At 37.6% G+C, this 13447-nt stretch overlaps 1 protein-coding gene across 2 annotated transcripts in view; it reads right to left on the bottom strand.

The window, feature by feature from the left end:
• WAC (WW domain containing adaptor with coiled-coil) overlaps nucleotides 1–13447 on the bottom strand; it is a 120199-nt gene that overhangs the window by 14041 nt on the left and 92711 nt on the right. For both annotated transcript variants that reach the window (XM_036759313.1, XM_036759314.1), the window contains 4 exons: nucleotides 11203–11448; nucleotides 10326–10448; nucleotides 9814–9962; nucleotides 7242–7360 (listed from right to left, as the gene is read on the bottom strand). In XM_036759313.1, coding sequence (XP_036615208.1) covers nucleotides 7242–7360; nucleotides 9814–9962; nucleotides 10326–10448; nucleotides 11203–11448 — 637 coding nt within the window. The remainder of the gene's footprint in view (nucleotides 1–7241; nucleotides 7361–9813; nucleotides 9963–10325; nucleotides 10449–11202; nucleotides 11449–13447) is intronic.

Raw genomic sequence — 13447 nt, 5'->3', positions numbered from 1 at the left:
GCTGTTGGGGGGGGCAGGGCAATTGGGGTTAAGTGACTTATCCAAGGTCACACAGCTAGTAAATGTGTTACGTGTCTGAGGCCGAATTTGAACTCTGGTCCTCCTGACTCCAGGGCCAGTGCTCTACTCTCTGCACCACCTAGCTGCCCCTAGAATGTTGTTTTGAATAAATAACGTAATAAATAATAAGATTTCTGTGTCTGAATAATGGTAGGTTAAAGGGTTAGTGAGGGAGGCATTGCCAAATAGTATTAGTTGTAAAACAATAGATATCTGAGTTATTTAACATAAAGATGTAACTTCAAATAAAATATATAAAGTGAATAAGGCCTACAGTATTTATTTTTCATGTTTTCCCCCCATTTGCAGGTGCAAATATGGAACTTTTTTCCTCTGTGAATAACAGGTTCCCTAACCATTTAATAGTAGGATGAACCCTTCTAAAATCTTTGTAAAGTAACTGCAGAATCATGACCAATACTGTTTATTCAAAAGGCAAAAAAAAGTTTATGATCAAATATATCAGCAGAATGGTAGCTGAAATCAGCGAAGTATTAAAAATAACGTACAACATACACACAACTCATTACTAAAGTCTGTAAAAATAGAAGGGAGCTCAGGATCTTAAGTCACTGTTATAAACATCAATGGGTCATTACACTGGTGAAGTATAAAAGTGTTAATTGGAAATTTAAAATGACAATGTTTTCGTTGTGCCACCTTTCCATAGAGTTGACTGCTACTCCGTGAATCGTTTAACTGTTTTCATGGTTTTTTTAAAGGCATCAAATGGGGAAAAAATCAAGCTCTAGATAGTAGCACTTCTGAAGACATCCCAGTTTTCAGCCTCCCTCCAGGATGGCACCCTCTATGTTCCACCACAACCTTTCATATGCTCTTTAGCTATAAAGACATGTGGATGCCCATGTCCAAACTCCTACCAACTGCTTCCTTACTCAACCCAATCTTCCAAACCTCTCACACTCTTAAGAGTTCTCCAACCCATCCTACTGTGCTCTTGAGAATGTCTGCTTCACAGGTAACTGGATTTCATATTAAGTCTTCTCCTTTCCTGCTCCCTCTTTTTGCACTTATTGAGAACTGGCTCCCTTGTGGTGACAGGGCCTCTCTGGCCATCCTTTTAGGCACAGGCTACTCACACTCCACTTCCAGGCTCTCCCTCCACCACCATATTCAGTAACCACTCCTCCTGTAAAGTGTGGTAGCTGTTGTCCACAGATTTCCAGGGCACTCCTTTCTCAGTAAGTTCAGTGCCTGTCTCAGTCTTTTTTCCCTACCTAACTCCTGCCCTCATACTAAAAGTTTAACAAACACACTGATAATTCCCTCAAGGAGTCTAACCTTGCAATTCCTCAAATCACTCACTGCCCTTGACCTACTACTACCAACAGATGGCCATACCCTTGATCTTGTCATCAACTAAAAGTATTCGACATGCACCTTCATGAAACCTGAAATTCTTTTTTTCTGATCATAATCTGTCATCATTCCACTTCTCCCTCAGCCTTGCAACTCTAATCCCTACTCTGTTACCACATCACCTCAACCTCCAATGGCTCTACACCTCAGTTCTTTCCCAGGCCATCAGCCCTGCACTGGGTACATTCTCTTTTACCTTTCCCATCTTGACCTTCTGGTGAATTAGTTCCACTCTACACTGCTTTCTTCCCTTTGTGCCCCTTTATCCTACTGAAGATCTTGCCTTCCAAACCCCAGCCTCAGATTATTCCCATCATCCACTCTACTGCCTTTGATCCTCATCAAATCTGCTAAACAAAGCTGGAGAAAATCCTAAAATGGGATCCATTACAAGCTTAGTTTATATAATCTCAACTGGGCCCTCACTGCAGGAAGGCTGTAATCTAAGGCTTCTCTAATCAATTTACATTCCCACTCACAAAGGTTTTTCTAGACCTTTTTATTCTCGCTCTAGTCTTCCAGAGGTCACTCTCCCTCCATTCTCTTAGCTGAGAACCCTGCCTCTTATTTCACTTAAAAAATTTGAGCTTATTAGCCAAGAGTTTCCCCTTACCCCCTTCTGCCTCGTCTTACATCACTTAGATGTTTTCTGTTACTATCTCCTTTACCTTTGTCTGACATGAAGAGATGGCCCTTCTCTTGGCCAAGAAGAATCCCTCTATATGCACAAGTGATCCTATTCCATCCTTTCGCTCCAGCAGATTGTCCCCATACCATCCCTCCTATCTCACTAATGTTCAAATCACTCCGTTTACTGGCTGCTTCCTTATTGCTCCTCCCCACGCCCGCTTTAAAAGACCTTCATTTGATCCATCCACCCTCAGTGGCTAGTTTTTTATCTCTTCTCCCTTTTGTGGCTAAATTCCTTGAAAAGACCTTCTACATTCCTTGATTCTATCTTCTCTCTAGGTTTTTGTGAACACTACTCTCTTTTGGCTTTCTTCTCCCTGAGTGTTCAGTCTCTTTCCCCTTTGCTGGATCTTTATCCAGGTCATATCTGCCAATTGTGGGAGTCCCCCAAGGCTCTTTCCTCATCTACATTGATATTATTTCCTTTGGTGCTCCCGTCTGTTCCCATGGTTTCAATTATCAACCCGATGTAGAGGAATTCCCAGATCTGCTTGTCCAGACTTAACCTCTTCTAACTGCCAGTTTTGCATCTCTAACTGCCCAAATAGACATCTTAAACTGGATGCCCCATAGCTATCTAACACAAAGCATGCCCAAAACTGAACTCATCTTTTCCCCTAAGCCTTTCCCTCTTCCTAATTTCCCTATCACCCTTGAGATAGTACCATTAGATACACAAGACTCACCAATCTACTCTTTGATAAACCCAAAGAAACCAGCTTCTGGGCTAAGAATTCACTATTTCACAAAAACTGCTGGGAAAACTGGAAAACAGTACGGAGAAACTGGGCATAAACCAGTATCTTACACTGTATACCAAAATAAAGTCAAAATGGGTTCATGATTTAGGAATAAAGGCTGATACTAAAAGCAATTTGGGAGGGCAAGGAATAGTTTACCTGTCAGATTTATGGGAAAGGGAAGAATTTATGACCCAATAAGAGACAGCGTTACTAAATGCAAAATGGGTAATTTTGATTATGTTAAATTGAAAAGTTTCTGTACAAACAAAGCCAATGTAACAAAGATTGGGAGGGAAGCAGAAAATTAGGAATCTTCACAACCAGTGACTCTGATAAAGGCCTCATTTCTAAAATATAGAGGAAACTGAGCTAAATTTATAGGAATACAAGTCATTCCCCAATTGATAAATGGTCAAAGGATATGAACAGGCAGTTTTCAGAGGAAAAAATTAAAGATATGTATATTCATATGAAAAAGTGCTCTAAATCACTACTGATTAGATAAGAAATGCAAATGAAAACAACTCTTAGGTACCACATCTCTCCTGTCTGATTGGCTAACATGACAAAACAGGAAAATGATAAATGCTGGAGAGGATGTGGGAAAATTGGAACACTGTCACTTTATTGGTGGAGTTGTGAACAGATCCAGCCATTCTGGAGAACAATTTGGAACTATGCCCAAAGGGCTATAAAAATGTACATACCCTTTGACCCAGCAATACCACTTCTAGGGCTGTATCCCCTCACAAGTGGGAAATGGACCCATATGTACAAAAATATTTATAGCAGCTCTTTTTGTGCAGGCCAAGAATCGGAAATCGAGGGGATGCCCATCAATTGGGCAATGGCTAAACAAATTGTAGTATATGAATGTAATGAAATACTATCGTGCTGTAAGAAATGAGGAGCAGACAGACTTCATTATAACCTGGAAAGACTTATATGAACTGATGTTCAGTGAGGGGAGCAGAACCAGGAGATCATTATACACTATTACAGACACATGGTATCTGTAAGGACTAACTATGATAGACTTGCTCTTCTCATCAATGCAAAGTTCAAAGACAGCTCCAAAAGACTCATGATGGAAAAAGCTGTGCACACTCAGAGAAAGGACTGAGGAGTCTGAATGCAGATGGAGGCAAACTATTTGCTCTCTTTTTTTCCCCTTCTTTTTTGGTTTCATTTCTTCTTTCTCAGGATTCATTCCATTGGTTATAATTCTTCTTTACAACTGGACTATTATGTAAATAAGTTCGATGTGAAGATATACGTAGAACCTACATTGGATTGCATGCCATCTTGGGAGGTAGGAGAGAGAGAGAGAGAGAAAATTTGGAACCCAAAAACTTGTGGAACTGAGTGCTGTAAACTAAAAATAAAAAATAAATTCATAATTTTTTTTAAAAAAAAAGAGATAGTACTACCAAACTCCCCAGTCACAGATATCATCAACCTCAACGCCTCATTCTCTTTACCACCCATATCCAATCATCAATCAACTCCTACTGTTTCTTCCTTTGTAACATTTCTCTATACACCTCCTTCTCTCCTTTGACACTGCAACCACTCTGGTGCAGGCCCTCATGATCTCATGCTGGGACTACCCATTGCAACAGCTTGCTGCTTGGTCTCCCTGTCCCAAGTCTCTCCCAACTCCAATCCATCCTCCATTCAACTGCCAAATTGATCGTAAAATGCAGATCTGACATTATGAACCTCTCACATATTCAATAAGCTCTAGTATCTCTCTATTACCTCCAGTAACAACTATAAAATCCTCTGTGTCTTTCAAAGTCTTTTATAACCTGGCCCCTTCTTCCCTTTCCAGTCTTCTTAGACCTACTTCTCTTCTGTGTACCTGGTGAGCCAGTGACACTGCCTTCCTTGCTGTTTCTTGAACATGACACTTTATCCCTCCTGGCTCTACGCATTTTCTCTGGCTGTCTCCCTTTCCTCATCTCTACCTAATTTCCCTGGTTCCTTCAAATTTCAACTAAAGTCCCAAATTTGGCAAGAAGGTTCTCCTAGCCTTCCTCCATCTTAGTACTAGCCCTAAAATATATACTGTATTTCCCCATGTATAAGACGCACCCTTTTTCGAAAAATTTGAGGTCTAAAAACTGGGTGCATCTTATACAGTGGTTGTAGATTTTTTACTTGCATTTCCTGCTTTTTCATGCTTGTTTTTATGCTCATCGTTGTAGATTTTTTTACTTGCATTTCCCGCTGTTTCATGCTTGTTTTTGTGCTCATTTTTGTACTATTTTTACTTGCATTTCCCGCTTTTTCGCATTTGTTACCAGTATATTAGGTTATGTTTTGCCACATTCTGCCCAGAAATGGCTTAGAAAAGATTTCTGTACAGTGCTGAATTGAAGTTAAAAGTGATCCAGTTTGTAAAAGTGAATGGAAATCATGTTGCTGAACGTAAGTTTGGTCTTCCAACTGAGAAAACAATCCGAGACTGGCTATGAGAAGAAGAAACCCTACTGAAAATGCCATGGCAGAAGAAGGCCATGAGAGGCAAGTCAGCAAAATGGCCTGATTTAGAGAGGGAACTGAAGATATGGATTGAAGAGCAAAGGGCATTTGGAATTCCTGTGTCCACAAAGACGGTTCAGCATGAGGCAAGAAGAACTGCTGATGAAAAAGAAGTTACTGATTTCAAAGGAGGACATAATTGGTGCTTCAGGTTCATGAAACAGAACGGACTAAACATGCGTACTATGAGCAGATAAATAAAACTTGAGTTCAATAACTTTATGTAATACATTTATTTTTTCAAATTTCGGGCCCCAAAATTAAGGTGCGTCTTATACATGGGATCATCTCATGCACCGGGAAATACGGTAAATGTATGCATATGCATATATGCATGTCAGTGTACATACATGCGGTGTGTACACACACACACACACACTCACTCCCAAAAGTTTAAAATGTGCTAAATGTTACCTGTTTTATAAATCACAGCAACAGAGTCGCATAATTCCTATAATCAACGTGTAATGGGCAAGATTCTGTGATTTGGTGCAAGCCCTGGCTCTCTCACTTACTAGCCAAGTGACCATAGTCAAAAACCTTTACAACTGGGGCAGCTAGGCGATGCAGTGAGCAGAGCACTGGTCCTGGAGTCAGGAGGACCTGAGTTCAAATCTGTTCTCAGATACTCGACACACTTACTAGCTGTGTGACCTAGGTCAAATCACTTAACCCCAATTGCCCTGCCATCCCCCCCTCAAAAAAAAAAGTAAAAAAAAAAAACAAAAACTTTAGAACTTCATTTTTTCTCAATTATAAAATGCAAATGATAGATATAGCTATTTACCTTCACAGAGTTTTTGCCACAAAAGTGCTCTGTAAGCTATAAAGCACTATAAACATGTAAATGATCATGTCACTGTCATGCATTTAATTAGCTGAAAATATTTTAAAGTATGAGCAATATATTCATTAAATACCTCAAAATGTTACATTGCAGAGAAAATACTTATTTCCTAGAAAGAAGGGAAGTGGGGCAGATTGGAAAGGTCAATAATGAAGTAATTTTGAAAAAGGCAAGAAATAAAACCCTAAATTTGTGCAATGTTTATAAGATTTTCATATATCCTAGTGTTGCAAACTTTATTCTATTTTTAAAATCTGATTTTTTGGATATTATGCTGGTGGCACTCCTGTGTAAAATGACTTCTAAAAGGACACCTAAAAAGTTGCGTTATAGCCTCAGAAAGCAATTTTAAAGATATTCTTTTTGGGTGGGGGACAGTAAAGAAGAAGCAATTGTGGTTAAGTAACTTTCCCAGGGTCACACAGCTGGTAAGTGCCGGAGGCCAAATTTGAACTCAGGTCCTCCTGACTCCAGGACTAGTGCTCTAGCCCCTGTGCTACCTACCAGCCCAAATTTTAAAGATGTTCTGAGGAAAGCATAGTATAATCACTAAAATAAGCATGCAGCATCTCAAGAAATATACTACGAAAGATAACATTCATTCAAATGTATGAGTTCTGAGGGGAAGTACTTGCCCAAAACATCAGCATGGCTAGCAAGCAGCAAAGCAGGGGAATTTCAGCTTGGTTTGATTCTTTAAAAGATCTTATAATAGTGAGATCCCACGATAAAGATACTAAGAATGACATTACACAATATTTTGTGTAGATCAGTGACTACAGCCTTTTAACTCAATAGCATACATTTCCAGTTGATTCACACAAAACTTTATCCTAATTTTTTTTTTTAAAGAAACTGAAAACTATGTTTTTCCAAGCAAGATTCAGTGTCGATTTATGTAGACTCAGGATATTGAAAATAAGGTCATTTTACATGAGAATAAAACAAAAGGTACAGACCCAACATAAATATACCTTGATCGTTGAAGACTCCTAGGAGAGGCTGGTTCATGACCTTGTTGCTTTTCAGCAGTTACTGGTTGCTGAGAGGCAGACTGTGAGACTGGTCCTTGCTTAACACCTGGAGTACTAACCTGAAGTTCAAAAATAGGGTAAGAGCATTCCACACCTTTACAGGCCACAAAAATGTAAAGTAAGGACAGAAAATTAAGAAATTGATGATGATGGTGGTGATGATAACTAAGGTTTATTTAGTGCTTACTCTGTGCCAGGCACTGTGCTAAGCACTTTACATTATTAGCTTATTTGATTCTCACAACCCTGAGAAGTACTGCCATTATCCCGGTTTTACAGATGAGGAAACTAAGGCAAACAGGGGTTAAGCGACTTGTCCAGCTACTAAGTATAAGAGGTCACATTCGAACTTGGCCCTTCCTGACTCCGGGTCCGGCACTGTATCATCTAGCTATCAATAATCAAGCCTTTCTTCCATTTCTATCAATAAGAATGTTTTATGACTTGAGGACAGGTAGGAATATGGTGGCAACATTACCAGTAAGTGAAACAGAAAAAAAAATTCTGATTATACCTCATTTGGTCTTTCTTATTAAATATTCTATGATCTAAATATTATGAAGTGTAGAATTACTATCGTTTTATACAAGCCTTATGAACCCAATTCTTGACTTATGTTAATGATTTTAAGAAATATCATGTAATACTTCATTATACACATTGATTGTCCATCTTGTATAGTGCCTCCTCTTTGTACATTTTCAAACACTTTATAGGAGTATGTTATAACAGCAGCTAACAGGAGAACCAGAATTTAATCCCGACTCTGCCATTAAATAGCTATATGATCTTGGACAATTACAACTTTTCTGGGCTTCAGTTTATCTTTTAAAAAGAAAGTAATGAATTAATGTGTTCTAAGATACCTATCAACTCTGACTGTGAATAAAACTTTAGAGCTTCATGTCTCAGCTTAGTCATCTAAATATTAGTTCTCTTAAGAAAAACTACATTTTTAGAAATGAAAGGTAATTTAGAGATAATCTAGTCCAGATGGTTAATTTTGCAGTTGAGGATACTGAGGCTCAGAGAGGTTAATTAATTTGCCAGGAAAAAAAGGGAGCTCCACGTCCAGAGCTATAACCCACTTGACCATCCTAATCCTAAAAAGCTTTTAAAGCACTTTGAGTATCTGAAGAGCTGGGCTCAATCTAAATTCTGCCGCTTACAGCTTGGTAACATTTGATCTCTTGAGGTCTCAAGTTTCCACATCTGTAAAATGAGATCTTCTCAGCTCTCAATCTAAGATCCTAAAAGTTCTTTTAAACTTGAAATGTGGGTGGGTGTAACCAACTTTCTCTTTTAGGGCAAATAATTACTTATATTCTTATAACCTCTAGATCCAGTACCAAAAAAACTATGCTTTTTTCAGATAAAAAGTTTTAGTGGATGTTGCGTAAGGGAACTTAAATTATTCAAAAAGATGACTCAGTAGAGGAACTAGCTGCTGAGTTTAAGGTAAAATAAAGAACACTATAGAATGCCCAGGCTTTGCAAAATTTAAATCTGGATAGTCTTTCATAAAATCAAATCTTCTCCTTTATATCTTGTTATATGAGTTCAACTCTAGGTTTCCTGACCTGTTAACAGAAATGAGCTTTTTGACTTCAAAGACTGGAATGTGCTCTTCTCTGTTAAATACTTTTCAGTACCAACAAACTCTAACAGTACAGACCGTTAAGTTTCAAGCCTATTCAGGAGCAGGTTCAGAATCTGATATGACTATAAGGGACACAAATTATACAAGGGCAAAAAAGACAATAAGCTAAAACAAAGTTAAGGCTATGAACTAAATTTAATTAGAAGACAATACCAAAGTTTTAAAACAAATATTTCTAAAAAATTAAGTCTTCCAATATATTATTAATAAGTATTAATAACAAGCCATAACTTGTAAAAACTTGGGAAAGGAGGGGTTCCATTTTTGAGCTACATGTTAATTACAAAAACAAATTGAGAGCTGGGAATTCAAAGTTTGCTGGTTCAACAGATGAGGAAAATGAGACCCAGAAAGATTGATTTGCTCAAGATCACACAGTTAATCCCACTCCTCTGCCTGCCAATTCAGTGTCTTTTCTCTTGTGTTAGGCTGTCCTCTGAGCTCTGAAGTTCATTAAGTCTATCTTCTTACGAAGTTACATGTCTCCCAATAAAATTCTATGAGAAAAAGAGTTCTGGAGGTAATGGGGATATGATATGTCCCAGGAAAGCCAGAAGGTCCATCCACTGCTTCCTGATTCTACAGTGATCATCCCAAAGGATTAGTAGAGCTCTAGGGACTTTCAAGTATTTTTCATCTGCCCACAATAACAACACCACTTGGAACTTTATGCCATTTCCCTCAGGCTCAAAGGTACTATTCTATCCCAGTTTCATTTTATAGGGGTCATTTTCTTAAACCCAGAAATTAAAATTGCATAAATTAAGTTCCAAAAAATAATATTATTTTTCTCCAAGGCACCAATCAGAAAATAAATCACCACCACATAAGCATATATTTTAAATGTCATACCTTTGGCTGTGACGATACAGGAGGCGTATTTATCAAAGGTTTAATAGGAACTGTGTTAGTTTGAGGCGTGCTTATCCTTGGGGACACGTATGACCTTGGGGACGAGGCATCAGATGTTAAAGACATGGGAGACTGATTAGATGGCTGAGCTGCAATAAAAGAATTTATTATAAATACGTACAAAAAGCTCATAATGTACTCATTTAATACTCTAAAATTTCTATTTTAAGTGACATGTCTCTAAAACATAATTCAAGTTTCCAATAAAAGATTTTAACCATCAGGGGCTTTATGTATGCGTATCAAATAGAAGCAAATGAAAAGCAAAAAATGACTTTAGCTAATGATTATCCTCAAATAGACTAGTTATCCAAACACAACCCTGGAAAGCAATGTTACATGTCAGAGTGACTTCTTATTCATGATTTAAACTTCTTAAGTCACACAACATAACAATGAATTCAAGGACACAACCAGGAAAGCAATGTTACTAAAGATAAGCCCTCAAATACCTTGTGTAGAAAGCTGTGCGGCTTGAGAAATCAAAGAAGTTATATTGAAAGCAGATGGTCCAGCAGTAAGAATCTTATGGAGTATAGACTGCAGTGAAGCTTGTGTCACAGCTGCTGTAAGAACTGAAAACATCCAACTCATTATTATTCCCAAAGCTAAGACACAATAAAAGTATGCAAAGTAACTGATACAACTCATTTCACTGAAGTAACAGGTTTAAGTAGATACACAAATCTTTGGTAATTGCTGTAATTATGGAGAAGATAGAAAGTTTAGGGCTGGATAAAAGCACAGTTAATTGGATTCAGAACCAGATGAAAACCTGGACCCAAAAAACAGCTATTAATGGTCCAATGTTAAATTGGAATAGGTCTCTGATGGGAGTTCCCCACAGATCTATGCTTGGCCATGAACAGTTTTAACATTTTAACTACTGAGATGGAAAACAAAGATGCTATGCTGTATCAAATTTACAGATTATACAAGCTAGAAAGGATAAGTTCTAGCACAGTATGGAAGAACCAAAATACAACAAGACTGACATTAAAATTCTGAACTGAACTAAATAAGATGAAATTTTAGAAATAAATGTAAAGTCTTAAACTTTGGTTTCAAAAATATACCGACTTTGCAAACATAATTAAACAAATTCATTATAGTGGACGGAAAATTTAATAAGTCAACAATGCAATGAGGTAGCCATAAAAGCTAATATGAGATTACCCCAAGATAGCATGTAATACTTGGATAGTGATGGGCTTTAGGTACTGTGCTCTGGTTAGACCATATCTAGACTACTGCATCAAATTGTCTATACTCAATCATTGTATGTTGTTCAAGTTAATTTTTTTTTGTATAAAATGTTGAAAATCTTACCTTCATTTATTTTAGATATGTCCACATTAGAATTATTAAGCTGCAAGGTGGCTTGCAAAGCAGGAAGCAGCTGTCGAAGAAGATTTGGGTCCTGAAGTAATGGAGGTATTGGTGACTGTGGAACAGGTGAAACAGGGACTGTTGAAGCAGATGTTGGAGGTGCGGAAGTGGGATTTAGCCCAGAGGCAGATGATGTGGAAGGAGTTGTGCAAGAATGGGATACAGATTTATCTCCTGATGCAGATTCTGAATGCACAGAGAGTAAGAGATGGAAGAAAAATTCCTTTAAATACAAAGTTATTATTCTATTAGCTCGCAATTTTTCATGCACTGAATATGCTGACAGGATGTTAAATACACTAAAGGTTTTCAATAATTATTAACATCTGATTTGCAGGAACTAAAGAAAAAAATATGGTCATCTTATTCATCATTTTCATATTTTAAAAGTATGATACATTTAAATTCATGGAATGATTTTTTTAAACCTTCAAATTCCTAAACTACCAATTTTATTAACAACAAAAAATAAGCAACTATAAACTAAGGTGGCTAGAATCTCTTGAATCCCCTTAGAATATAAATTTGCTCTTAAATTTTAGTCAGAAAACTAAAAGTTGAGATTTGAATTAAGTATCCAGAAAGAGTGAGAAGAGGAAGAGGGAGAGCGAGAAGAGAGTAAAGTATCTTGGTTCCTACTCTAATATCGAATGGTTCCATAATCTCTTATACTCATTAGTGGGTTCCAGTTGCATTAAAGCAGGAAAAAAAAAGAAGAGAGAGGGAGTCTGAATGTACTGATGAAAGAAAAAAACTCTGTAGGTAACTTAATGAAGAAAGCAACAGTATTGATAGTTAAAAGAATCCTTAAAATTTAAAGACCCACCAATTCAGATTTGCTATCACAGGAGTTGTTCTTGAATAATCAAATATATCTGTGATTTCACTGATGTGGACATTTCATCTAATACTGATCCCGCATTGCTCATGCCTGCCCCATATGATAAAACTATAGCTCCTCAAGGTCTACCTACTTTGCAGGATGCCTTCCAACAGTTTTCTCTTCGTTATTTGTACAAACTACATTATTTCTCAACGATGCACAACTTTTATGGCAACCAGTTTTTCTTTGAAATTTGTTGTTGTCCAGATGTTTCAGACTCTTAGTGACCCCAATTAAGGTTTTCTTGGTAAAGATATTAGAATTCTTTGCCATTTCTTCTTCAGCTCATTTTACAGATGAAAAAATTGAGGCAAAGGGGGTAAGTGACTTGCCTAGGGTCACATAGCTACTAAGTGTCTAAGGCAAGATTTGAACTTGGAAGATGAGTCTTCCTTACTCCAGGACCATCACTCTATCTACTGTACCACCTAGCTGCCCTTTCTTTAAAGTTACCCAGTTGTTATTTGCTGAAGCCATCTCACATCTACCATGTGAATCTCTATTATGCCCTGAGTGATTCTGCAGAGAATGTATAGGTTGATGAATCACAGACACACAATCCCACCAAAGAAATCTGTTATGGACCAAAGGGGCCTACAATTCATGTAAGGTCATTAAAGAAGATGAGTAATTTCCCATATACTTTTGAGATACTTATATTGTCCACCTACTTGTATTCCATAGTCTGCACAATAAGCATACGCTTGGTTTTTACTATGTGGACTGTTTGGCTAACTAACTTTCACTCGGCTCAAACATGGACCTCAGCAATGTTCTAGGGCCTAATACAACCAGCATGTTATTGTAGCATATCTGTAGGAAATCTCCCTTCAATCTGAACTCTGGGGGCAGCTAGGTGGCGCAGTGAGTAGAGCACCAGCCCTGGAGTCAGGAGGACCTGGGTTCAAATCTGGCCTTAGACACTTGACACACTTACTAGCTGTGTGACCTTGGGCAAGTCACTTAACCCCAATCACCCTACCAAAAACCAACCAACCAACCAACCAAATAAACAATCAACAGGGTGAAAAGGGTAATCTCTATTTATTGTTTCATATATATATATATGTTTCATTTAATGGAAGGAACATTTAATGATCTCTGGTTTGAAAAAAAAATCAACTGTGTATACGTGGGACACATCTTAAAAAAAAAGTCTTTAAGGCAGCATTTTGTTCCACGAATGGCCTTTTAGAATCAACAAAAGAACTCAGATTTTCTATTCTCTCCGTTTCAATCATTTTTGCATTGATACTGTGGAATATCAACTGCAATACTGCCTACTCACTAATGAAAATTACC

Source organism: Trichosurus vulpecula, chromosome 5 (assembly GCF_011100635.1).
Source record: "Trichosurus vulpecula isolate mTriVul1 chromosome 5, mTriVul1.pri, whole genome shotgun sequence".
Taxonomy (NCBI): Eukaryota; Metazoa; Chordata; class Mammalia; order Diprotodontia; family Phalangeridae; genus Trichosurus; species Trichosurus vulpecula.
This window is presented reverse-complemented; position numbering and strand designations above follow the sequence as displayed.